Source organism: Crinia signifera, chromosome 5 (assembly GCF_055691185.1).
Source record: "Crinia signifera chromosome 5, ASM5569118v1, whole genome shotgun sequence".
In the NCBI taxonomy this organism is placed as follows: domain Eukaryota; kingdom Metazoa; phylum Chordata; class Amphibia; order Anura; family Myobatrachidae; genus Crinia; species Crinia signifera.
The window spans coordinates 335351950-335378079 of NC_139221.1; the positions used below are offsets into that span (position 1 = coordinate 335351950).

The following is a 26130-nucleotide window of genomic DNA, read 5'->3' on the forward strand; positions in this document are numbered from 1 at the left end:
TGGGGGGCGTTGCCCTCTGCCTGCGGAGCCTGGGGGGGGGCGGGCGGTGCCCTCTGCCTGGGGGGGGGCGTTGCCCTCTGCCTGCGGAGCCTGGGGGGGGCGTTGCCCTCTGCCTGCGGAGTCTGGGGGGGGGCGTTGCCCTCTGCCTGCGGAGCCTGGGGGGGCGTTGCCATCTGCCTGCGGAGCCGGGGGGCGGGCATTGCCCTCTCCCTGGGGGGGCGTTGCCCTCTGCCTGCGGAGCCTGGGGGGGGGGTGTTGCCCTCTGCCTGCGGAGCCTGGGGGGGGCGTTGCCCTTTGCCTGCGGAGCCTGGGGGGGGCGTTGCCCTTTGCCTGCGGAGCCTGGGGGGGGCGTTGCCATCTGCCTGCGGAGCCTGGGGGGGGGGGTGTTGCCCTCTGCCTGCGGAGCCTGGGGGGGGGGGGCGTTGCCCTTTGCCTGCGGAGCCTGGGGGGGGCGTTGCCATCTGCCTGCGGAGCCTGGGGGGGGGGGGCGTTGCCATCTGCCTGCGGAGCCTGGGGGGGGGGTGGTGTTGCCCTCTGCCTGCGGACCATGCTGGGTTACTATTGCTCTCTTCCTGCCTTGCAGCTCCGTTGCGCTGAGTCCCTGGGCCGCCCGGATCGGGAGATGGCGGTCATCCATGTTTCCCTGGCTGCGACCTATAGTGATCTGAAAGACTACAAGGAGGCTGTGCGTCACTACCGGGCCGAGCTAGGCCTAAGGGGAGGCAACCCCCAGGAGGTGAGGGGGGGGGTATGATATGTGCGACAGTGCGGGGTAGTGTTACATGTGGAGGAGCTGGGTTATTATGCATTATTGTCTGTGGTCTATGGGGAGGGGAATGGAGGGGTGTGTGGAATATGGGGGAGGGGATTGGAGGCATGTGGGGAGGGGTCTGTGGTATATGGGGGAGGGGATTGGAGGCATGTGGGGAAGGGTCAGTGGTATACAGGGGAGGGGATTGGAGGCATGTGGGGAGGGGTCTGTGGTATATGGGGGAGGGGATTGGAGGCATGTGGGGAGGGGTCTGTGGTATACAGGGGAGAAGATTGGAGGCATGTGGGGAGGGGTCTGTGGTATATGGGGGAGGGGATTGGAGGCATGTGGGGAGGGGTCTGTGGTATATGGGGGAGGGGATTGGAGGCATGTGGGGAGGGGTCTGTGGTATATGGGGGAGGGGATTGGAGGCATGTGGGGAGGGGTCTGTGGTATATGGGGGAGGGGTCTGTGGTATACGGGGGAGGGTATTAGAGGCATGTGGGGAGGGGTCTGTGGTATATGGGGGAAGGGTCAGTGGTATACAGGGGAGGGGATTGGAGGCATGTGGGGAGGGGTCTGTGGTATATAGGGGAGGGGATTGGAGGCATGTGGGGAGGGGTCTGTGGTATATAGGGGAGGGGATTGGAGGCATGTGGGGAGGGGTCTGTGGTATATGGGGGAGGGGTCTGTGGTATACGAGGGAGGGGATTGGAGGCATGTGGGGAGGGGCCTGTGGTATACGAGGGAGGGGATTGGAGGCATGTGGGGAGGGGCCTGTGGTATACGAGGGAGGGGATTGGAGGCATGTGGGGAGGGGCCTGAGGTATACGAGGGAGGGGATTGGAGGCATGTGGGGAGGGGTCTGTGGTATACGAGGGAGGGGATTGGCATGTGGGGAGGGGTCTGATATATGAGGGAGGGGATTTGAGGCATGTGGGGAGGGGTCTGTGGTATACAAGAGGAGGGGATTGGCATGTGGGGAGGGGTCTGATATATGAGGGAGGGGATTGGAGGCATGTGGGGAGGGGTCTGTGGTATACGGGGGAGGGGTCTGTGCACAGTATAAGGAGTATGTGCTGGTTTGGCCCTGGCAGGAGTGTAAGACCTGGCTGAACATTGCCCTCGCGGTAGAAGAGGACGGTCTGGGGTATATGGGGCAGGGGATTGGAGGCATGTGGGGAGGGGTCTGATATATGAGGGAGGGGATTGGAGGCATGTGGGGAGGGGTCTGTGGTATATGGGGGAGGGGATTGGAGGCATGTGGGGAGGGGTCTGTGGTATACGAGGGAGGGGATTGGAGGCATGTGGGGAGGGGTCTGTGGTATATGGGGGAGGGGATTGGAGGCATGTGGGGAGGGGTCTGTGGTATATGGGGGAGGGGATTGGAGGCATGTGGGGAGGGGTCTGTGGTATACAGGGGAGAAGATTGGAGGCATGTGGGGAGGGGTCTGTGGTATATGGGGGAGGGGATTGGAGGCATGTGGGGAGGGGTCTGTGGTATACGAGGGAGGGGATTGGAGGCATGTGGGGAGGGGTCTGTGGTATATGGGGGAGGGGATTGGAGGCATGTGGGGAGGGGTCTGATATATGAGGGAGGGGATTGGAGGCATGTGGGGAGGGGTCTGTGGTATACGAGGGAGGGGATTGGAGGCATGTGGGGAGGGGTCTGATATATGAGTGAGGGGATTGGAGGCATGTGGGGAGGGGTCTGTGGTATATGGGGGAGGGGATTGGAGGCATGTGGGGAGGGGTCTGATATATGAGTGAGGGGATTGGAGGCATGTGGGGAGGGGTCTGTGGTATACGAGGGAGGGGATTGGAGGCATGTGGGGAGGGGTCTGTGGTATATGGGGGAGGGGATTGGAGGCATGTGGGGAGGGTTCTGTGGTATACGGGGGAGGGGATTGGAGGCATGTGGGGAGGGGTCTGTGGTATATGGGGGAGGGGATTGGAGGCATGTGGGGAGGGGTCTGATATATGAGTGAGGGGATTGGAGGCATGTGGGGAGGGGCCTGAGGTATACGAGGGAGGGGATTGGAGGCATGTGGGGAGGGGTCTGTGGTATACGAGGGAGGGGATTGGCATGTGGGGAGGGGTCTGATATATGAGGGAGGGGATTTGAGGCATGTGGGGAGGGGTCTGTGGTATACAAGAGGAGGGGATTGGCATGTGGGGAGGGGTCTGATATATGAGGGAGGGGATTGGAGGCATGTGGGGAGGGGTCTGTGGTATACGGGGGAGGGGTCTGTGCACAGTATAAGGAGTATGTGCTGGTTTGGCCCTGGCAGGAGTGTAAGACCTGGCTGAACATTGCCCTCGCGGTAGAAGAGGACGGTCTGGGGTATATGGGGCAGGGGATTGGAGGCATGTGAGGAGGGGTCTGATATATGAGGGAGGGGATTGGAGGCATGTGGGGAGGGGTCTGTGGTATATGGGGGAGGGGATTGGAGGCATGTGGGGAGGGGTCTGTGGTATACGAGGGAGGGGATTGGAGGCATGTGGGGAGGGGTCTGTGGTATATGGGGGAGGGGATTGGAGGCATGTGGGGAGGGGTCTGTGGTATATGGGGGAGGGGATTGGAGGCATGTGGGGAGGGGTCTGTGGTATACAGGGGAGAAGATTGGAGGCATGTGGGGAGGGGTCTGTGGTATATGGGGGAGGGGATTGGAGGCATGTGGGGAGGGGTCTGTGGTATACGAGGGAGGGGATTGGAGGCATGTGGGGAGGGGTCTGTGGTATATGGGGGAGGGGATTGGAGGCATGTGGGGAGGGGTCTGATATATGAGGGAGGGGATTGGAGGCATGTGGGGAGGGGTCTGTGGTATACGAGGGAGGGGATTGGAGGCATGTGGGGAGGGGTCTGATATATGAGTGAGGGGATTGGAGGCATGTGGGGAGGGGTCTGTGGTATATGGGGGAGGGGATTGGAGGCATGTGGGGAGGGGTCTGATATATGAGTGAGGGGATTGGAGGCATGTGGGGAGGGGTCTGTGGTATACGAGGGAGGGGATTGGAGGCATGTGGGGAGGGGTCTGTGGTATATGGGGGAGGGGATTGGAGGCATGTGGGGAGGGTTCTGTGGTATACGGGGGAGGGGATTGGAGGCATGTGGGGAGGGGTCTGTGGTATATGGGGGAGGGGATTGGAGGCATGTGGGGAGGGGTCTGATATATGAGTGAGGGGATTGGAGGCATGTGGGGAGGGGTCTATGGTATACGAGGGAGGGGATTGGAGGCATGTGGGGAGGGGTCTGTGGTATACGAGGGAGGGGATTGGAGGCATGTGGGGAGGGGTCTGATATATGAGTGAGGGGATTGGAGGCATGTGGGGAGGGGTCTGTGGTATACGAGGGAGGGGATTGGAGGCATGTGGGGAGGGGTCTGTGGTATATGGGGGAGGGGATTGGAGGCATGTGGGGAGGGGTCTGTGGTATATGGGGGAGGGGATTGGAGGCATGTGGGGAGGGGTCTGTGGTATATGGGGGAGGGGATTGGAGGCATGTGGGGAGGGGTCTGTGGTATACGAGGGAGGGGATTGGAGGCATGTGGGGAGGGGTCTGTGGTATATGGGGGAGGGGATTGGAGGCATGTGGGGAGGGGTCTGTGGTATATGGGGGAGGGGATTGGAGGCATGTGGGGAGGGGTCTGATATATGAGTGAGGGGATTGGAGGCATGTGGGGAGGGGTCTATGGTATACGAGGGAGGGGATTGGAGGCATGTGGGGAGGGGTCTGTGGTATACGAGGGAGGGGATTGGAGGCATGTGGGGAGGGGTCTGTGGTATATGGGGGAGGGGATTGGAGGCATGTGGGGAGGGGTCAGTGGTATACGAGGGAGGGGATTGGAGGCATGTGGGGAGGGGTCTGTGGTATATGGGGGAGGGGATTGGAGGCATGTGGGGAGGGGTCTGTGGTATATGAGTGAGGGATTGGAGGCATGTGGGGAGGGGTCTGTGGTATACGAGGGAGGGGATTGGAGGCATGTGGGGAGGGGTCTGTGGTATATGGGGGAGGGGATTGGAGGCATGTGGGGAGGGGTCTGATATATGAGTGAGGGGATTGGAGGCATGTGGGGAGGGGTCTGTGGTATACGAGGGAGGGGATTGGAGGCATGTGGGGAGGGGTCTGTGGTATACGAGTGAGGGGATTGGAGGCATGTGGGGAGGGGTCTGTGGTATACGTGGTAGGGGATTGGAGGCATGTGGGGAGGGGTCTGATATGAGGGAGGGGATTGGAGGCATGTGGGGAGGGTCTGTGGTATACGAGGGAGGGGATTGGAGGCATGTGGGGAGGGGTCTGTGGTATACGAGGGAGGGGATTGGAGGCATGTGGGGAGGGGTCTGATATATGAGTGAGGGGATTGGAGGCATGTGGGGAGGGGTCTGTGGTATGTGCACAGTATAAGGAGTATGTGCTGGTTTGGCCCTGGCAGGAGTGTAAGACCTGGCTGAACATTGCCCTCGCGGTAGAAGAGGACGGTCTGGGGTTTGGAGAAGTTCAGAGCTGTCTCTCCAGTGCCTTGAAGTGCGCCCAAGAGACGGGGGACTCTCAGCTACAGGTGCGTGTTCTCTGTAGCATGTGACATACGTGCTCTTCCTGTGTATGTTCCACATATTGGCCCTTATACATATAAAGGTCATGTGGCTGTTACATTATACAGGCATGTACTGCAGCGTGACGTGGTATCTCTGTCCCCAGGGCAAAGTGCTGCGCCAGCTCCTCGCTCTGCAGCAGAAGTGGGGCGCTGCCGGCACTAGCGACACCGAGGCGGAGTTACGGGAGTTGTGCGTGGCTTCCGATGAGGAGAGCAGCGAGGAGGAGGAGATGGAGAACAGTGAGGCGTTGCAGGAGAGCGACCTGGAGCTGTCACAGAGCGGTACGTTCTATCCAGTCACTCCGCTGTTCAGTGTAACCCTGACAATATCCCGCTGCTTTATCGCAGTGCTCGGGGGCCCCTATTACACCGTACACCCTCCTTATGCTTCTTAACCCCTTCCCGACATTTGACGTATATATACGTCATGGCCGGGATGTACTTCCCGACACATGACGTATATATACGTCATGACTTTAAACTGTCTCCGCGTCTACAGACGCGGGGACAGAGGGACGATGTCTGCTGTCCCTGACAGCAGACATGTCCCTGCATGCCCAGGGGGGGCTGCGATGCCGCCCCCCCCGTCGGCGATCGCTGTGATTGGCTGTTCAGTGTGAACAGCCATTCACAGCGTTTTCCTGTGTTACCGGCGAATCAGACGCTCGGTAACACAGGTGTCAATCACCGCCGGGGGTCATCGGTGACGACGACACCTCACCCCACCTGCCCCCAAGGCTGTGATTGGTCCGTGGGACCCACGGACCAATCACAGCCAAGGCGCGTGATTTAAACTACCGGTGACTGCACTGCAGACGCCATTCCGGTCTGGAATTGCGTGCAGAGCGGTCACCGTGCCAATCTGTCGTGATACATACCTGATCCTTGCCTGAAACTTACCTGATCACCGCTGGTAGCGTGCTGCCAGCAGCTGGATACTTCCTGGATCTTGTGACTTCTGTGTGTGCTGCTGCTGCAGTGTCATAGAGTCACAGATCGTGAGAGATAGGGACAGAGAGTGACAGAGAGTGCTATATTTCCTTGTCAGGGTCCATGGGTCCCACAGGGGACATCGGGTTGTAGGCGGATCCAGGGGGTCCGAGGCACCAATCAGCGAAGCTCTTAAAGGTTTTACCCAGCATGCCCGGGCCCTCTCCCCTACAGCCCCGCCTCCAGGCTACTGCCGCCAGTTTTTAGTTGGTGCCTGCAGGAAGCAGACGCACCTGTAATCAGCAGGAATCACCTCTTTCAGGTGATTCCAGAAGAAGCTTTTTAATTTTTATTTTTAAAACTGCCGCTACGGCAGAGACGCTCCCCGCTGTCAGTGATTGACAGCGGAGTGAGCGTCTCCTTCACTCCTCCCGGCGCCGACCTCCTCAGAACATCTTGAGGCAGACGGCGGGGGTGACGTCAGCGCCTAGCACCGCCGGACGTCGCCCTCATGACAGCGTGGCCGGACCAGGAGCAGGTAAGGCTTCCTAAGGAAGCACTAATCGCTGTCTTGCCGCGGCGCGCTGGGAGACGCCCGCAGTGGCTGGCGTGGGCACTCGCTTCGGCCAGGGATCCCACTAGACCACCGGGGACAGAGCGGCAGGCTGGGCCTGGGGGGAACCATTTTTAACTGGCTCTTATGCTCCGGTGGGGGAAGTCCAGCATGGGGAGGTGGCGCTTGGCCTGCAGTCCCTCCCCCAGCTTTGGCGCCAATCTCCGCGAGATCTGCCGTCCATTAGCTGAACTCGTTTGTGCCCGCCCCCCCTCTCTTGGACCGGCGCCATTACAGCAGCACGCAGGTCTCCAGAGGTCGGGCACATCTCTCTCCCTGTGAAACCGGCTACAGGCTAAGTAGTACTTTTCACAGCCACCCTCATTCCCCCTTTGCTCTATAGAGTACTGTGGTTGATCTAGGGTGTGTTTGCTCATCTATATTGCCTAATATAGTGTGTATGTGACTTTGTGCTAGCACTTTCTTTTCCTCTGTCAGTTTTTTTCTACAAACTGTCCACTTTACTTCTAAGTGAGGTTTTTACCTCAGAGGTCACATACTGTCAGTAGATCACTCTAGGTTCTCTTCCACTGAGTTACCTACTGTGCACTGTATCCCCCCCCCCCTATTGGGAGTGTGCTCACTATGTCCAAACGGGGGCGCAACCAGACAGAATCTCCCTTGCTCTTGTCTTGCAAGAGCTGCGCTGCAGGTCTGTCTGACATGGATGTCATCCAGGATGGGCAATGTGTCAATTGCTTTACTCCTCCTGATCAACCCCAGCCCTCAGGGGCATCCCAGCCACCATGGGCAGCCTTTCAACAGCTGTTGGGCACCCTGGTGGATCGTCTCCCTAATGCTGTAGCACCCCCTGTAGTACAGCCCCCCCCCTCCATGGGTGGATGCTCTGTCGACCACGGTGCAGACCTTGCAGCAGACTACGGCAGCTATGCAGCAGCTACTGCCACATGCTGCACAACCCAGTAGATCCTTGATAAATCCGTTGCTACCGGTAACCAGGGATGGCTCTGATGACACAGACGATGGCGGGGATGACCCCGATAATGCAGACCCTGATAATGCGGATGACATCATACCTGATGACGATCAGGATGATCCTATGCCTACTGATCCTCCCGCTTCTCAGGCTGAGACCCCTGACATAGCAGGCCTTATTTATGCTATCCGGGAGGTTCTTCTGTCAGATGCAGATGAACCTGAACCCACTGCTAAGACCAGGGACGTCTTTAAAAAGCAGAAGGTAGTTAAAGCCCAGTTCCCTCATTCTGATCATTTATCAGAAATCAGGAGAGATCAATGGGAGGCTTTGGGGAAGAGAGCCAACATATCTAAAAAGATGTTGGCTAGATACCCGCTCCCTCCAGAGGATTGTACTCCATGGGAAATCCCTCCCACAGTGGACGCGCACGTGTCCAGGTTGGTTAAACCGTCCGTGCTCCCGGTAGCTTCAGGGTCAGCCCTGAAGGACCAGACAGACAGGCGTTTGGAAAATGCTCTTAAGGCAGCCTTTTCTTATACAGGGGCAGTTCAGAGGCCTACCATTGCAGCTACTTGGGCGGCAAAGGCCATTTCTCCTTGGTTACAAGTAATAGAGGATGAATTGGCCCCAGTCGCATCTGAAGATGCAAGGCTGTGTATGCAACACATCAAACATGCAGCAACATATATTATGGATGCTATGTCGGACGCTGGCACTCTAGCTGCCAGAGCCTCCGCTAGTTCAGTGCTGGCACGCCGGATTATCTGGCTTCGGTCATGGAAGGCGGACCTAGAATCCAAAAGGACTCTGGAACTCTTACCCTTTAAAGGGGAAAACCTGTTTGGGGAGGAGTTAAATAAAATCGTGGCCTCCTTGGCGTCAGCTAAGACAGCCTGCCTCCCTACGGCTCCACCTCAAAGGCCTAGGACTCAGTCCTTTCGGCCCTTTCGCCCTCAAGGCAAGGCCAGAGGCCAGTCCTATACCAGACCCTCGCCCGCTCATAAGACTGGCAAACCCAAACCCAAGCAGCCTTGGCTCCCCCCAAGGCCGACAAGCCTTCCGCATGACGGGGCCAGCCTCCCACAGGCGGACCCACAAGTGGGAGGCAGACTCCTGTACTTCGCTCACCAGTGGCTATCCACCACAAAGGATGCCTGGGTGAGGGAGGTTGTGTCGCAGGGGTACGCCATATCCTTCCTAAAGCCCACCCCCCCAAGAAGGTTCTTTTGCACAGGTCTCCCAAGAGACCCATGCAAGGCAGAACACATGAGGATCATCCTACAGACCTTACTTCGGTCGCGGGTCATTGTTCCCGTGCCAGGGCACCAGAGAGGCCTCGGCTTCTACTCAACCCTATTTCTGGTGCCAAAACCAAATGGATCGTTCCGTCCCATTTTAAACCTCAAAGCTCTGAACAAGGTGGTAAAAGTCACAAAGTTCAGGATGGAGACCTTGAGGACCATCATCCTGGCCCTGGAGGAGGGGGACTTCATGGTCTCTCTAGATATCAGAGACGCATACCTCCACATTCCCATCCTACCGGCCCACCAGAAGTATCTGCGCTTTGCTATTCTGAAGAGCCACTACCAGTTTCAGGCTCTCCCATTCGGCCTAGCAACAGCGCCAAGGATCTTTACAAAAGTGATGGCTATAATGGCAGAAATCCTACACAAGCAGGGGATCAGGGTCTTCCCCTACTTGGACGACCTGTTGATTGTAGCCAAGTCACCAGAGGTCCTAACATCCCACTTGCAGACAACGATCTCCATGTTACAGGCTCACGGGTGGCTCCTCAACTGGGAGAAATCGTCCATGATCCCCTCCCAGAGAATGTTGCATCTGGGAGCTTTACTGGACACCAGAGCCCTACGTTTGTTTCTCCAAAACGACAAGGCCAGGGACTTAATACAGAGAATCCAGATCTTTGCTCAGAGACCAAGAGTCTCGGTTCACTGGGCCATGAAAATATTGGGGCGGATGGTGTCCACATTCGACATGGTCGAATGGGCCCAGTTCCACTCCCGTCCACTTCAGGGCCTGGTCCTGGCGAAATGGGATGGTCTACCGCAACACGTCAAGTCGACGTTTCTCTCTCTAACACAGGAGGTCAAAGACTCACTCCTGTGGTGGGAACAGATGGTTCACCTAAACCAGGGGAGACTATTCTGGTTCAGAGAATGGATAGTACTAACCTCAGACGCCAGCCTGCGAGGCTGGGGGGCAGTAGTAGGATCCCGGTCCTTGCAAGGCGTCTGGACCGAAGCAGAATCTCGCTTATCCATCAATGTCTTAGAGATTCGAGCAGCCTACAATGCCCTACTTCAGTCTCAGGATCTGTTACAGGGAAAACCTGTTCAAATCAGGTCGGACAACGCCACGGCGGTGGCATACATAAACCGCCAGGGAGGAACACGAAGTGTCGCTGCTCTCCGGGAGGTCTCCAGGATTCTCACCTGGTCGGAGGAACATCTCCTAGCCCTGTCGGCAGTCTTCATCCCAGGAGTCCTGAACTGGGAGGCGGACTTTCTGAGCCGACAGGATATCCACCCGGGGGAGTGGTCCCTACACCCGGAAGTGTTTTTCAGTCTGACGCAAGTCTGGGGCACCCCAGATGTAGACCTCATGGCGTCCAGACACAACTTCAAAGTCCCATGCTTCGGAGCGAGGACCAGGGATCCTCAGGCCTACTTCACGGATGCCCTGTCCGTACCGTGGAAGTTTCATCTCCCATACGCGTTCCCTCCGATAAACATGATCCCCAGGGTGATCAGAAAGTTCAGACAAGAAGGAGGAACCCTCCTTCTCATCGCACCAGACTGGCCACGCAGACACTGGTACGTGGACCTACAACAGCTGTCACACCAGTCCCCCTGGCCATTGCCTCTTCGTCAAGATCTGTTGAGCCAGGGGCCGTGTCTTCATCCAGACCCTCAGCGCCTGTCTTTGACGGCGTGGCTCTTGAAATTGCCTTATTAAAGAACAAAGGTTTTTCTGACAAGGTGGCTAAGACGATGATCCAGGCTCGCAAGCCAGCATCTTCAAAGATATACTACAGGACTTGGCATTCCTTTTTCTCTTGGTGCAATTCTAATAAATATGATCCCAAGATTTTCAAAACAGCCAGGATATTGGCCTTCCTTCAAAATGGATTGGATTTAGGACTAAGATTGGCTTCTCTGAAGGTCCAGATCTCAGCCCTTTCAGTATGGTTTCAGAGAAAGATTGCATTCTTACCTGACATACGCACATTCTTACAGGGAGTGGTACACATACAGCCTCCCTTTGTCCCTCCCACGAATCCGTGGGACTTATCTTTAGTGCTCCAAGCTTTAACCAAACCACCGTTTGAACCACTATCATCAGTGGAGCTCAAATGGCTGACTGTCAAAACTGTCTTCCTCCTGGCCATTGCCTCCGCACGCAGAGTGTCGGACCTATCCGCACTATCGTATAAATCACCCTTCCTGGTGTTTCACAGTGACAGGGCAGTGTTACGGACAAAGTCTTCCCATCTGCCCAAGGTGGTGACAAAATTCCATGTGAACCAGGAAATCGTGGTACCTGCATTCACCTCAGATGACCTTTCATCTGATGAAAAATTGCTTGATCTGGTCAGAGCTCTGACCATCTATATCGACCGTACTAAATCGGTCAGGAAATCAGAGTCCCTCTTTGTGTTATATGGCTTTCACAAGAAGGGTTGGCCAGCGGGTAAACAAACTATTGCCCGCTGGATCCGCATGGCTATACAACAGGCATATCTTCTGTCTAACAGGTCCATTCCGGTTGCTATCAGGGCACACTCTACTAGAGCGGTTGGTCCTTCATGGGCAGCAAGCAGGGGTGCTTCTGCCGAACAGCTGTGCAAGGCTGCAACGTGGTCATCCGTCCAGACATTTATTAAATTCTACGCCTTTGACACGTTCGCCTCCCAGGATGCCTCCTTCGGTCGTCGGGTTCTGCTGACACCTCAAACAAATTCCCTCCCTTAATTACGGCTTGTGACATCCCCGATGTCCCCTGTGGGACCCATGGACCCTGACAAGGAAAAGGAGAGTTATGGTAGACCTACCTTTGTTAACTCCCTTTCCTTGAAGTCCATGGGAACCACAGGGCGCCCACCCTTTTTAAATTTGTCACTGAGGTTCACCTTTACGTGATGTTCTGATACTGTGACCTGTTCTGACCATTCCAATGTATGTATGAGTTCTGGGCATATGTGTTCTCTGTCCTCTTCTCTTCTCCGCTTCCTGCTCTCGGCTTGTTACCAAAAACTGGCGGCAGTAGACTGGAGGCGGGGCTGTAGGGGAGAGGGCCCGGGCATGCTGGGTAAAACCTTTAAGAGCTTCGCTGATTGGTGCCTCGGACCCCCTGGATCCGCCTACAACCCGATGTCCCCTGTGGTTCCCATGGACTTCAAGGAAAGGGAGTTAACAAAGGTAGGTCTACCATAACTCTCCTTTTTTCTGCATTTTTTTTTAAATTGTTTTTTTTTTGTTTTTACACCCACGTTGTTTTTGTGGGTGTCCTGTTGCCTTTGAGCGCTGTTCAGTGACGGACGTTACTGACCAACATCTGTGCTCAATTTTTGGCGCAGGACCTTTTTTTTTTTTTTTTTTTTTTTTAACCCCTTCAATTTTTTTTTTTTTTGTATAAAGTATTTTTTTTTTCTGCACTACATACACACTACACACTACATACCCCCCGTGTTAAAATAAAGTTTGTACCCCCCCTACACTATACACGTGTTGAAACATTACACTTACAGAAACACAAAAATAAAAATGGCATCCCAAATGTCATCCCAAATGTCATCCCAGTCATCCAGAAGAATGTATTCAGCGGAGGAGGCATATGCCATGCTTGCCTCTGACTCTGACACAGCCAGTGAGGCAAGCGGGGAATTTGAAGGATTCGCCTTAAGCTCCTCTTCCTCCTCTGCTGATGAGGGACCCCCTCAAAGACGCCCCCGTAGAGCAGCTGAGACCCCCCCCCAAATGATTGATCCCGTATGGACCCCACCACCAGACAATTTTGAGCCCCAGGTTCCTGAGTTTTTGGCCATCCCAGGAATCCAATTTGATTCAGCAGGTCTCAGAGAAATTGACTTTTTCAAATTATTTTTCTCTGATGATTTTATAAATTTAATGGTGGACCAAAGTAATTTATATGCCCAGCAGTTTATTGCTCAAAACCCCACGTCATCATTTGCTAGGTGGACCCCTGTAGATGCAGTAGAGATGATGACGTTTTGGGGTCTGGTGTTTCATATGGGCATAGTAAAAAAGCCAGAAATTAGGCAATATTGGAGTACAGATGTTCTGTACAGCACCCCATTTTACCGTATGGCCATGACCCGGGCTCGATTTGAGACGATCCTTAAATTTTTACATTACACCGATAATGCACAGTGCCCACCCAGAGATGATCCCACCTTTGACCGGCTATTCAAAGTCAGGCCGGTCATTGATCATTTCAGTGCCAAATTTGCAGAGATGTACATCCCCGAAAAATTTTTTTGTATTGACGAGTCCCTTATACATTTTAAAGGAAGGGTTAAATTCCGCCAGTACCTTCCCAGTAAGAGGGCAAGGTATGGCATAAAAATGTATAAGCTGTGTGAAAGCACCTCAGGGTACACCCACAGGTTTAGGGTATATGAAGGGAAGGATTCAAGAATTGAACCGCCAGAATGCCCCCCCTCCCTCGTAGGTGTTAGTGGAAAAATTGTCTGGGATTTAGTGCACCCCTTCTTGGATAAAGGTTATCACCTCTATGTGGATAACTTTTACACTAGCATCCCCCTGTTTAAGGCCCTTGGTTCAAGAGGTACAGCAGCTTGCGGTACTGTGCGCAAGAACCACAGAGGCCTCCCCAAAACGCACATTGCCCAAGTAATGAGAAGGGGTGAAAGCAGGGGAATATGCACCGAAAATATGTTGTTGGTCAAATATAAGGACAAGAGGGATGTCCTTATACTGACAACAATTCATGGAGACAGTACCACCTCCATCCCTGTACGAGGTACCAGTACCCACACCTCAAAACCTAATTGTATCCTAGATTACAATAGGTACATGGGCGGAGTGGATCTTTCAGATCAGGTACTGAAGCCGTACAGTGCCCTGCGGAAAACAAAAATCTGGTACAAGAAGCTGGCCGTGTATATCATCCAGATGGCACTGTATAACGCTTACGTGCTATTCCGTTCTACCAGCCAGAGGGGGACATTTATGCACTTTCAAGAGGAAGTCATAAAGGGCCTAATATTTGGGAACCAGCAGGCAGAGGGCCCCAGTACTTCTAGTACTGGCCCCCGTATTGTACCAGGGCAGCATTTTCCGAACGAAATCCCCTCCACTGCAAGAAAGGGCAGGACACAAAAAAGGTGCAAAGTTTGCTATAAAAAGGGAATAAGAAAGGATACTATTTTCCAGTGTGACACTTGCCCCGACAAACCCGGCCTATGTATAAAGGAGTGTTTTAAAATATACCACACATCTATGGATTATTAGGTTCATCATTTCACCGTGCTTCGGGGGTCTTGCTAATGCCACATAGCACCCACCATTCATTCCACCAGAATCTGAGCTGCAAAATCCAAAAATCACTCCTTCCCTTCTGAGTCCTGCCATGCACCCAACTGGTATTTTTTGGTCACATATGAGGCATTGCCATACTCGGGAGAAATTGGGGCACAGATTTTGGGGTGCCTTCATACCTTCTGAAAATGAAAAATTTTGAGCCAGAACTGCTTTTTTGTGTAAAAAAATGTAATTTTTCATTCATGCCAATGGTGGTCACTGGGACAGTGGGGTGTGGGTGGAGCTTCAGCTACAGGCACCGAATAGAATAGAGTTCTTCAAGTGCAGCCCAGGCTCCTCCTCCTCCACGCCCCTACAGGCTTCAGTTGTTTCTTGGTGCCTCAAGGCACAGGTACCATGGGACAGGGCTCCGTGCCCTGTCTGACATCATTTTTATTTTTTTCTCTTTTTACACGGAGACAGCGTTACGCTGCTCCCCTGTGGCTGGCAGCGGCGCGCTGACTTCCATAGCCAGACCCGCCGCTCTCCTCATGACACGGAGGACGCCGCGCTCCACCACAGGTAAGCGGGCCCTCCATGTGAGGTGACGCGCGCACCAGGTTCAGGTGCGCACCGCTAGCGGTCGAGTCACCGGGCGGGGTGCAGCCCGGGTGACCCTGGCAGTGGCACCCAGTCTTTTCTGCGCGGCCACTAGACCACCAGGGAGCCGTACTGTGGAGCGCCATTTTGGTTAATGGCGCAGGGCACTGATGGTTCCAGGGGAGGCGGGGCCTTGATCCACAGCTCCCCGCCTCCACGCTCAGAGCAGCATAACGCTGTTTTCCCGCCTGAGCTTAGCTTCCCCACGCCCCAGCAGCGTACTGAAGGCGCCATTACGCGGGACTGCACTGTGGGAGAAGTGCACCGGAATCCCTGCTCCTCTACACGCTACAGGAACAGGTTTTTCAGCAGCCCTCTGTACCTCAGTATTTAGCTGAGAGTCAGAGAGTATAGTGTCTTTTTTCTACTGTCATCCATCTGTATACCTTTATAGTTTCAGAGGGTGTTACTGTCCACTGTATTATTGTACCAGTGCGCACAGGGCTTGTCTGTGTTAAAATGTCACAGAAAAACCCCAAAACAAAGCCAGCTAGGGATTCACCTAAGCTGCATGCTTATACATGCACTAACTGTAAGGAGAACTATTCCTCCATACAGGAGCATGCTGGTTTGTGTGAACGCTGTTCTGCACAAGACTCCCTGGGGGGCCCTTCAGACCAAACGCAGGGGGAACCCAGTTGGGCATCCACTCTCTCAGCAGCCATGAAGGAGTTAGCAACTCAGTTAGCTGCAAACAGAGAGTCTGCTGCGCAGCCATTACCAGCTCAGCCTGCTGTTGCTGCATCAGAGCCGGCCTGGGTACAGGGTTTATCCTCCTCTGTTCAGGATTTAGTCCAGGTGTCTGCTTCTCTGCAATCTGCAATGAGGGCTCCACCTAAACGCAAAGCACAAGCTCCTTTAGCCTGTAATCAATCAGATGCTGGGGATGACTTGGACGACCAGGTGCAGGTCGACACAGACGATGATGCTGACATAGATGATGTTGACATAGATGAACCTGATAAGGAGGAAAGAATGACCCAGTCCAGAGTAGACTCCTTAGTTAAAGCTGTTAGGATGTCTCTCAATATTCAGGACACCCAGGCCTCAGCTCCTGACACACTTCTTTTTAAAAAGAAAAAGAAGGAGTTGGCTCTTTTTCCCTCTAATTCAGACTTAAATGAGGTCTTATCTGAAGCGTGGCAACACCCTAACAAAAAGTTTTTAGTGTCCAAACGCCTGATTTCCTTCTTTCCGTTCGCTCCAGCGGACCGTAAGAAATGGGAGGAGCCTCCACAGGTTGATGCTCACGTAGCCCGCCTAGTTAAGGCTACCACCCTTCCCATTCCTACAGTGGCCTCTCTTAAGGATCCTACTGATAGGAAGATTGAGCACTGCCTAAAGTCTGTGTTCTCCAATGCTGGCGTGTCAGCAAGACCGGCTATGGCTTCAGCCTGGGTGGCAAAGGCAATTGCAACTTGGGCTGACTCCCTACAAGAGCAGATATCCTCAGGTACACGTCGCTCTGAATTGTTATCAACGGTGGACCTCATTAGGGAAGGGGCCACATACCTGGAAGAGGCAGCGATAGATGCAGCGGCCCTCTCCTCAAAAATTTCAGCCTCTTCAATTGCTGCCCGGCGTGCACTGTGGCTGCGCACTTGGAACGCAGATTCTGATTCCAAAAAGGCATTAGAGGCCCTTCCATTTTCAGGGGAGGTACTGTTCGGCTCTGAGCTGGACAAGATTGTAGCCACCATTGCAACGTCCAAAACAACTTTTCTGCCTTCGGCACCAGCTAAGCCTAGATCTCAGTCCTTTCGGACCTTCCGTCCACAGGGGAGGCCCAGAAGTCAGCCTTCATCAAGGGCGCAGGCCACCACAAGGCGTCCATCCGCTCCCAAGTCCAAACAGTCCTGGGCGGGTCGCCGTCAGGCCCCTAAGCAGGCCGACAAGCCCTCAGCATGAGGATCAGGCGGCCCACCAACCACATCAGGTGGGCGGTCGCCTGTTGTCATTTGCCGGGGTTTGGCAGACCACTACCACCGACAGGTGGGTAAACACCATAGTGGCCCAGGGTTACTCCCTCTCTTTTCAGGGGCGTCCGCCATCTCGGTTTTTCACAACAAGCATGCCCCGGGAGAAGGACAGGGCGGCTGCTCTGACCAGCTCCATTCACTCCCTGCTGGCAGCAGGGGTCATAGTGCCTGTCCCACTTTCTCAGCGAGGAGCAGGTTTCTACTCAAGCCTGTTCCTGGTGACAAAGCCGGACGGGTCATTCCGACCCATCCTCAACTTGAAGGGCCTGAACAAACACCTCTGCGTTCCCAAGTTCAGGATGGAGTCCCTCAGGTCTATCCTGCAAGCTCTGGAACCGGGGGACTTCATGGCATCCCTGGATATCCAGGATGCCTACCTCCATGTGCCAATTCGATCGGACAGCCAGTGCTACCTCAGGTTTGCAGTCAAAAGCAACCACTACCAGTTTATAGCCCTCCCCTTCGGGCTGTCGACCGCGCCACGAATCTTTACAAAGATTATGGCCACCATGGCAGCGGCCCTGAGGGCCCAGGGCGTTCGTCTACTACCGTATCTGGACGACCTCTTGATACTGGCTCAATCCGCACAGACACTCCTGAGGCATCTGGAGCTAACGGTTTCCCTCCTGCAGACCCACGGCTGGCTCATAAATTGGAAGAAGTCCTCAACAACCCCATCACAGCGGATGGTGCATCTCGGAGCCGTGATAGACACAAAAACCCTCAGGGTTTACCTGCCGGAGGACAAGTGGATACTCCTCAGAGACCTCCTGAAGCTCTTCCTGAAGCAGCACAGGGTCTCAGTGCACTTGTGCATGAAAGTCCTAGGCAAGATGGTCTCTTGTTACGACATGGCGGAATTTGCGCAGTTCCATTCCAGACCACTGCAGAGGGAAATGCTGCGTCACTGGAACCGTTCCCAGCCAAGCCTAAAATCACAGACCTTTGTTCTGTCCAGGCAGACTCGTCTGTCGCTCACATGGTGGCTCAGTCCTCTAAACCTTCAAAAAGGGCGCCAGTTTGTCATCCCTCAGTGGGTGATGTTAACGACGGACGCCAGCCTCCGAGGGTGGGGAGCTGTTCTGGCAGAACACTCCTTCCAAGGCCGTTGGTCAAGGGAGGAGGCGCTGCTCCCAATAAACATACTGGAGCTAAGAGCCATCCTGCTAGCCCTCAAGTCGGCAGGCCCTCTGATTCACTCCAAACCGGTGAAAATACAATCGGACAATGCCACTGCGGTGGCATCCGTCAACCACCAGGGGGGGACCAGGAGCCTAGCTGCCATGAGGGAGGTAACATCCATTCTGCAGTGGGCAGAACATCACCTGTTAGCTTTGTCAGCGGTACACATCCCAGGGGTTCAGAACTGGGAGGCCGACTTTCTGAGCCGCCAGGAGGTACAGTCAGGCGAATGGGGGCTCCACGAGGATGTGTTCCAGGAACTAGTCAACAAATGGGGTCTCCCGCAAATAGACCTAATGGCCTCAAGCGTCAACAAAAAGTTACCCCGCTACGGGGCTCGCTCCAGGGACCCACAGGCATATCTGGTGGATGCCCTGTCGGCTCAATGGCCATTCTCCCTGGTCTACATTTTTCCTCCAGTGGCACTGCTACCAAGAGTCCTCAGGCGCCTCAAACAAGAAGGGACCACAGCAATCCTCCTGGCCCCAGACTGGCCCCGCAGAGCCTGGTACTCAGACCTTCGGGAGATGTCTCTGCAGCCACCTTGGAGGCTGCCAGCTCGTCCGGACTTGCTAGTACAAGGACCATGCCTTCATCCGAATCTAGGCAGACTAGCTTTGACGGCGTGGCTCTTGAAACGGAAATTTTAAGAGAGAAGGGTTTTTCTTTACCGGTCATAAAAACCATGATAGCAGCAAGGAAACCGGCTTCTTCCCGGATCTACTATAGAATCTGGAAGGCCTTTTTCACCTGGTGTGCAAAGAAGAACCTTCCGCCTAGGGAGTTTCGACTTTCCAGGATCCTGGCCTTCTTGCAGGCGGGCCTGGATTTGGGCCTTAGGTTGTCCTCCTTAAAGGTCCAGGTTTCCGCTCTCTCGATTTTATTTCAGCGAAAATTAGCAAAGAGGATGGCTATACAGACCTTTTTACAAGGCGTCCTTCACATACAGCCTCCCTTTGTGCCCCCAATCCAGCCTTGGGACCTCACACTGGTACTCTCAGCACTGCAAAAACCACCGTTTGAGCCTCTAGAATCCGCAGAGCTAAGGTGGCTAACATGGAAAACGGTGTTCCTACTGGCTATTTCTTCAGCCAGAAGAGTTTCGGACCTGTCAGCATTATCCAGTGCATCTCCGTATCTGGTGTTCCACCCGGACAGGGCAGTCTTAAGAACAAAAAAGGAGTTCCTGCCCAAAGTTATTTCCAGTTTTCACATAAACCAGGATATCGTTGTTCCTGCCTTCTCCCAGTTGGAGGACTCCCCAGAGTTACGCTCTTTGGATGTTACAAGAGCTTTAAAAGTTTACGTTAATAGGACTCAATCCTTACGCAAGACAGAGGCCCTGTTCGTACTCTATGATGCAAACAAGAGAGGTTGGCCGGCAACGAAGCAGACATTGGCTCGATGGTTGCGGCTAACTATAAAACAGGCTTATGTATCTTCTAATAAGCCAGTTCCATCCTCTATCAGAGCCCACTCCACGCGTTCGGTAGCGGCCTCTTGGGCGGCTCATCAGGGAGCCTCAGCAGAACAGTTGTGTCGCGCGGCCACTTGGTCCTCTCCACACACCTTTCTAAAATTTTACCATTTTGACACGTTCGCCAGGGCAGATTCAGCTTTTGGGCAACGCGTCATCAGTGCAGTTTAGGTGCGTTCCCTCCCGTAAAAGGGACAGCTTTGGGACGTCCCAGTGACCACCATTGGCATGAATGAAAAAAGGGGATTTTGGTCCTACCTGTAAAATCCTTTTTTCTGAATCCATGGTGGACACTGGGCGCCCGCCCTCGCACACTGATCTACAGTAATGGGGGTCGGCTTACACCTTCCTGAAACTTATTCTTCCTTCGGGTTGCTGGTTTCTTTCCTATTTCTCTTCCTTTTCCTGTACCTTGCGGGTAAGCTGTTGAACAAACTGAAGCCTGTAGGGGCGTGGAGGAGGAGGAGCCTGGGCTGCACTTGAAGAACTCTATTCTACTTGGTGCCTGTAGCTGAAGCTCCACCCACACCCCACTGTCCCAGTGTCCACCATGGATTCAGAAAAAAGGATTTTACAGGTAGGACCAAAATCCCCTTTTTTCATTTTCACTGCCCAGTTGTATCAAAATTGGTGAAACCCCTGGGGGTTTGAAATGTACACTATACCCCTAGATGAATTCCCTGAGGGGTGTAGTTTGCAAAATGGGGTCACTTGTGGGGGGGTTCCTAACTTTTAGCATCTTATGGTGCCTAGAATCCTACATGGTGCCTAAAAAATAATCTCATAAAAAGGAGGCTCCAAAATCAAGTAGGTGCTCCTTCTATTATGAAGCCTGTGGTTTGGTCAACGTGCACACTAGGGCCACATATAGGATATTTATGAAAACAAAAGAATTGGGGGAATCAATTTTTAGTCACATTTCTCTAGTAAAATCTACTGTGTTCCTTAGAAAAATGTATTAAAATTGCAAATCTGCAAAAAAAATGAAATTTTGAAATTTCACCTACACTTTGTTTTAATTCCTGTGAAACACCTCAAGGGTTAACAAACTTCCAAAATGCTGTTTTGAATACTGTGAGGGGTGCAGTTTTTGAAATGGCATCATTTATGGGGGTGTCTCACATACAAGTCCCTCAAAGTCACATCAGAACTGAACTGGTCCCTAAAAAAATCAGTGTTTGAAATTTTCTTGAAAATTTGAGAATTTGCTATTCATATTGTAAGCCTCCTAAAAGGAAGTTGAAATAATGATGGAAACATAAAGTAGACATATGGTCTATGTTAGTTATTAACTATTTTGAGTGGTATGATTATTTGTCTCACAAGCAGAAAATTTAACATTTTGCAAATTGCTAAATTTTCCATTTTTTTACGACATTTTGGTATTTTTCACAAAAAAACACAGACTATATCGACCCAAATTTACCACTAATTTGAAGTACAATGTGTCACGAGAAAACAATCTAAAAATCACTGGGATAAGTAAAAGCAAAAAAAAGTTATCCCCACTTAAGTGATACATGTCAGATTTGGAAAAAAGGGCTCTGTCAGGAAGGCAAAAACTGGCTGTGTCAGGAAGGGGTTAATGTCAGATTCTGGCTGTGTAATGGGCTAACAGAACCCTGATAGGGGACAATTCAGTGGAAGCCGTGGGATACAACAAGGATATGAAGGGGGTGTGTTCTCACCTTTTTTCACATTATTTTAGTTTCATTTAAATGGAGTTGGAGGAAATTTCTCAAAATTTGTCTCTAAAACCTAAACCATATTTTTTCTTAGAAAGCTGATTACCCATGATTGTAGTGGGAAATGTATGGGGGAGAGATCGCTGCAGCTCCGTCTCTCCCTCCTCACTGCTGTCCCGGACTGGAGTGAACAGCAGGACTGGAGCACACTGTGATTCTACACTTCGAGTCCTGCTGTACATTCCCATCCATGGCAGCAGCGTGGGGAAGAGACGGAGCTGAGCGGCTGCAGACATGGGAGCACCTTACACCTCGCCCCCGCCGATCAGCTTCCCAAGCTCCTCCTAAGCAAGGAGCAACCACGGGACATATACGGGGAAAGTAAGCCTGGTGGATAACGTTATAATTGTGATGATGTCAATTGGAGTGCAGGGTGCTGGATTCGCAGGGACAGGACTTTTTCGCAAGCCCTGTCCTGCCATGTCAATAACGATAAATTCTTATGATTTAAAGGAAAATCGCAATGCTAATTGAATCATTTTTTTCACCTACAATTTTATTTGAGTTTTTATAAATAGGCCCCTAAAAGAGCTAAAAACTCTGCTGATAGCATCATTAAAATAATTATTCAACCAGTGACTAGTACAGAAATAATTTCAGAGGACTGGAAAAGAGAGAATGTGGTAACACTGCACAAAAGTGGAAGCAAGCAACTAACGAGCAGTTAGCCTTACATCACTAGTAGGGAAAGTAATGAACTCTAAACATAAAGTGTTAGGAAATATCTGTTGCCAGTTCAGTATAGGTCACTGGTGCTTCCTCATTTAGATACTGTGCCCAGTTCTGTATAGGTCACTGGTGCGTCCTCATCTAGATACTGTGCCCGGTTCTGTATAGGTCACTGGTACGGCCTCATCTAGATACTGTGCCCAGTTCTGTACAGGTCACAGGTGCGGCCTCATCTAGATACTGTGTCCGGTTCTGTATAGGTCACTGGTGCGGCCTCATCTAGATACTGTGCCCGGTACTGTATAGGTCACTGGTGCGGCCTCATCTAGATACTGTGCCCGGTACTGTATAGGTCACTGGTGCGGCCTCATCTACATACTGTGCCCGGTTCTGTATAGGTCACTGGTGCGGCCTCATCTAGATACTGTGCCCAGTTCTGTATAGGTCACTGGTTGGGCCTCATCTAGGTACTGTGCCCGGTTCTGTATAGGTCACTGGTGCGGCCTCATCTAGATACTGTGCCCGGTTCTGTATAGGTCACTGGTGCTGCCTCATCTAGATACTGTGCCCGGTTCTGTATAGGTCACTGGTGCGGCCTCATCTAGATACTGTGCCCGGTTCTGTATAGGTCACTGGTGCGGCCTCATCTATATACTGTGCCCGGTTCTGTATAGGTCACTGGTGCGGCCTCATCTATATACTGTGCCCGGTTCTGTATAGGTCACTGGTGCGGCCTCATCTAGATACTGTGCCCAGTTCTGTATAGGTCACTGGTGCGGCATCATCTAGATACTGTGCCCGGTTCTGTATAGGTCACTGGTGCGGCCTTATCTATATACTGTGCCCGGTTCTGTATAGGTCACTGGTGCGGCCTCATCTATATACTGTGCCCGGTTCTGTATAGGTCACTGGTGCGGCCTCATCTAGATACTGTGCCCGGTTCTGTATAGGTCACTGGTGCGGCCTCATCTAGATACTGTGCCCGGTTCTGTATAGGTCACTGGTGCCGCCTCATCTAGATACTGTGCCCGGTTCTGTACAGGTCACTGGTGCGGCCTCATCTAGATACTGTGCCCGGTTCTGTATAGGTCACTGGTGCGGCCTCATCTAGATACTTTGCCCGGTACTGTATAGGTCACTGGTGCGGCCTCATCTAGTTACTGTGCCCGGTTCTGTATAGGTCACTGGTGCGGCCTCATCTATATACTGTGCCCGGTACTGTATAGGTCACTGGTGCGGCCTCATCTAGTTACTGTGCCCGGTTCTGTATAGGTCACTGGTGCGGCCTCATCTAGATACTGTGTCCAGTTCTGTATAGGTCACTGGTGCGGCCTCATCTAGATACTGTGCCCGGTTCTGTATAGGTCACTGGTGCGGCCTCATCTATATACTGTGCCCGGTTCTGTATAGGTCACTGCTGCGGCCTCATCTAGATACTGTGCCCAGTTCTGTATAGGTCACTGGTGCCGCCTCATCTAGATACTGTGGCCAGTTCTGTATAGGTCACTGGTACGGCCTCATCTATATACTGTGCCCGGTTCTGTATAGGTCACTGGTGCGGCCTCATCTAGATACTGTGCCCGGTTCTGTATAGGTCACTGGTGCGACCTCATCTAGATACTGTGCCCGGTTCTGTATAGGTCACTGGTGCGGCCTCATCTAGCTCTTAGGTTAATTGTAGCCATTGCGTGCAGCCATTTCCGAGGCCCAGAGTCTTACCTATAGACTGTGCCCAGAGAGTAGGCTCCATGCTGATCACCTGGTGGATCCCTGTGTTACAGAAGATGAAGAGGATCTGGAAGGATACTCGAAATCTGTTCCAGGGAAGAGGAGAGCCAATCAGGTGAGTGGAGACCGGCCCTCAGTCGTTTCTGAAAGAATAGATTGTCAGCTCATCTGTCAAAGCTTAGTTACTGATTCATTTGTTTTTCTCAGTGGAACCGTCGTAATGAGAAGGGGGAGACTGTCCTGCACAGGGCCTGTATTGAGGGGAACATAAAGCTTGTCCAGAGCCTGTTGGATAAGGTAAGATGGTTATTATTGTAAATGGTGTCACTGTATTGTATATGGCGTTCCCGCATAACGGCACTGAATGTCACTGTATTGTATATGACGTTCCCCCATGACTGGAGGACTGGGTGTCACTGTATTGTATATGACGTTCCCCCATGACGGGAGGACTGGGTGTCACTGTATTGTATATGGTGTTCCCCCATGACGGGGGATTGGGTGTCACTGTATTGTATATGGTGTTCCCCCATGACGGGGGCCTGGGTGTCACTCTATTGTATATGGTGTTCCCCCATGATGGGGGATTGGGTGTCACTGTATTGTATATGGTGTTCCCCCATGACGGGGGATTGGGTGTCACTGTATTGTATATGGTGTTCCCCCATGACGGGGGATTGGGCGTCACTGTATTGTATATGGTGTTCCCCCAATACAGGTAGACTGGTTGTCACTGTATTGTATATGGTGTTCCCCCATGACGGGGGATTGGGTGTCACTGTATTGTATATGGTGTTCCCCCATGACGGGGGATTGGGCGTCACTGTATTGTATATGGTGTTCCCCCAATACAGGTAGACTGGTTGTCACTGTATTGTATATGGTGTTCCCCCATGATGGGGGCCTGGATGTCATTGTAACATAAGTGACATTCTCCCATAAATTGGGGCTGTGTCCTCATCAATGGAGGCTCCTAGATACAATATAAGTCACTTATACCCCTTTTCCACTAGCAACCTGGGTCGGACCCGGTAATTTGTACCCGGTTCGAACCCGGGTGGGACATGGGTAGGAGACACATTTCCACTACAGTGCTACCCGGTAAATTGCCTGATCATCCCCTTTTACACTTAACCCGGGTTAGGCCTTTTTTCCCCTATAGATAAACATAAGAAAAGGGCTTTACCATGGGAGGTCACAAAATAGGGCCACCATTACACCAAAAGGGCCACCATTAAAAATATTACCATATTAGAAGAAGAGACCACACTCATTTCTTTTAAAATAACTTTTTTAATATTTTACTGTAAAATATTAAATATTTGGAACTTTTAAAAGTTTCTTCACACAACACAAGAAAAGACATGCCAAAAAAGGGTAACAAACAGAGTCCTGGGCGCTTCTTTCTGGTGTTATGCTGCCTTGCCTTAACCTGAGAGGGCTATTCCTTCTTCTCCCCAATAGAAGCAATGCAAATAGGTATTTTGGTAAGGAATCTGATGTAGCGCCTTATTCCTTACCAAAAAACCTATTGACAAGAAAAGACATGCCAAAAAAGGGTAACAAACAGAGTCAGGTAAAATGTTTGCCGTACACCTGAGCCTTTGGCATACATAACAATGAAAAAAGTGCACGTAAACATGTTAAAAAACAAGTGCCCATAAGAATTTTTAAAAGTGCAAGATGTAGGCTTTAACCAAACTGTGCCCACAAGGCGACTGAATGCAGTAAATATATTCAACATTGTTATTGCAATAATGCAATAAAGAACTTCGAAGAAAAAAAAACAAGTATTTCTTATGACAAATCACGATATACCGTAAATTCAGGGGAGTCTAGGTTTGGCAGCAGCGTGTTGTCAAGGCTAGTGGTGTTTGCCTCACTATACTCTGGGTTTAGTGGGGCACTGGTAGCAGCGCTGGAGGCATAGCTAGTGGAAGTGTTGGGTGCGTGGCTAGCACCAGTGGTGGGGTGGTAGCTAATTGCTGTGCTGGGGGCGTGGCTACTGGGGCCTCTATATGGTAGAGGCTCTCGGTGTGACTGTTGCTCACACGAAGTGCTAGGGGCGGAGGGAGTTGGCCCTCTACTGTATTGGCCATATGCATACTCATGGTGTACTGGGTATGCTGGGGCCTGTGAAGCATGTGGCGGACACGTTGGATAATGAGGAGGTGGCATATACCCACGATTAAGTATCCGTTCCAAGAAGGACAATTGTCTGTCCTGCATGTCCTTTAATTGATCCAAGAAAGAGTGCTGCATCTGTCTTTCATTTTCTAAAAACTTCTCCATACGAGCATCCTCATTGGCCTGCATGTCGGAGTCCATTTCACGCAG

General features: G+C 52.4%; 1 protein-coding gene across 1 annotated transcript in view; it reads left to right on the forward strand.

Annotated features, from left to right (window-relative positions):
• Window positions 1-547: 547 nt before the first annotated feature.
• Window positions 548-26130, forward strand: part of TONSL (tonsoku like, DNA repair protein) — a 51437-nt gene continuing 25854 nt past the window's right edge. The window contains exons 1-5 of the mRNA XM_083145265.1: window positions 548-736; window positions 5185-5310; window positions 5451-5628; window positions 23847-23908; window positions 24001-24090. Coding sequence (XP_083001391.1) covers window positions 548-736; window positions 5185-5310; window positions 5451-5628; window positions 23847-23908; window positions 24001-24090 — 645 coding nt within the window. The remainder of the gene's footprint in view (window positions 737-5184; window positions 5311-5450; window positions 5629-23846; window positions 23909-24000; window positions 24091-26130) is intronic.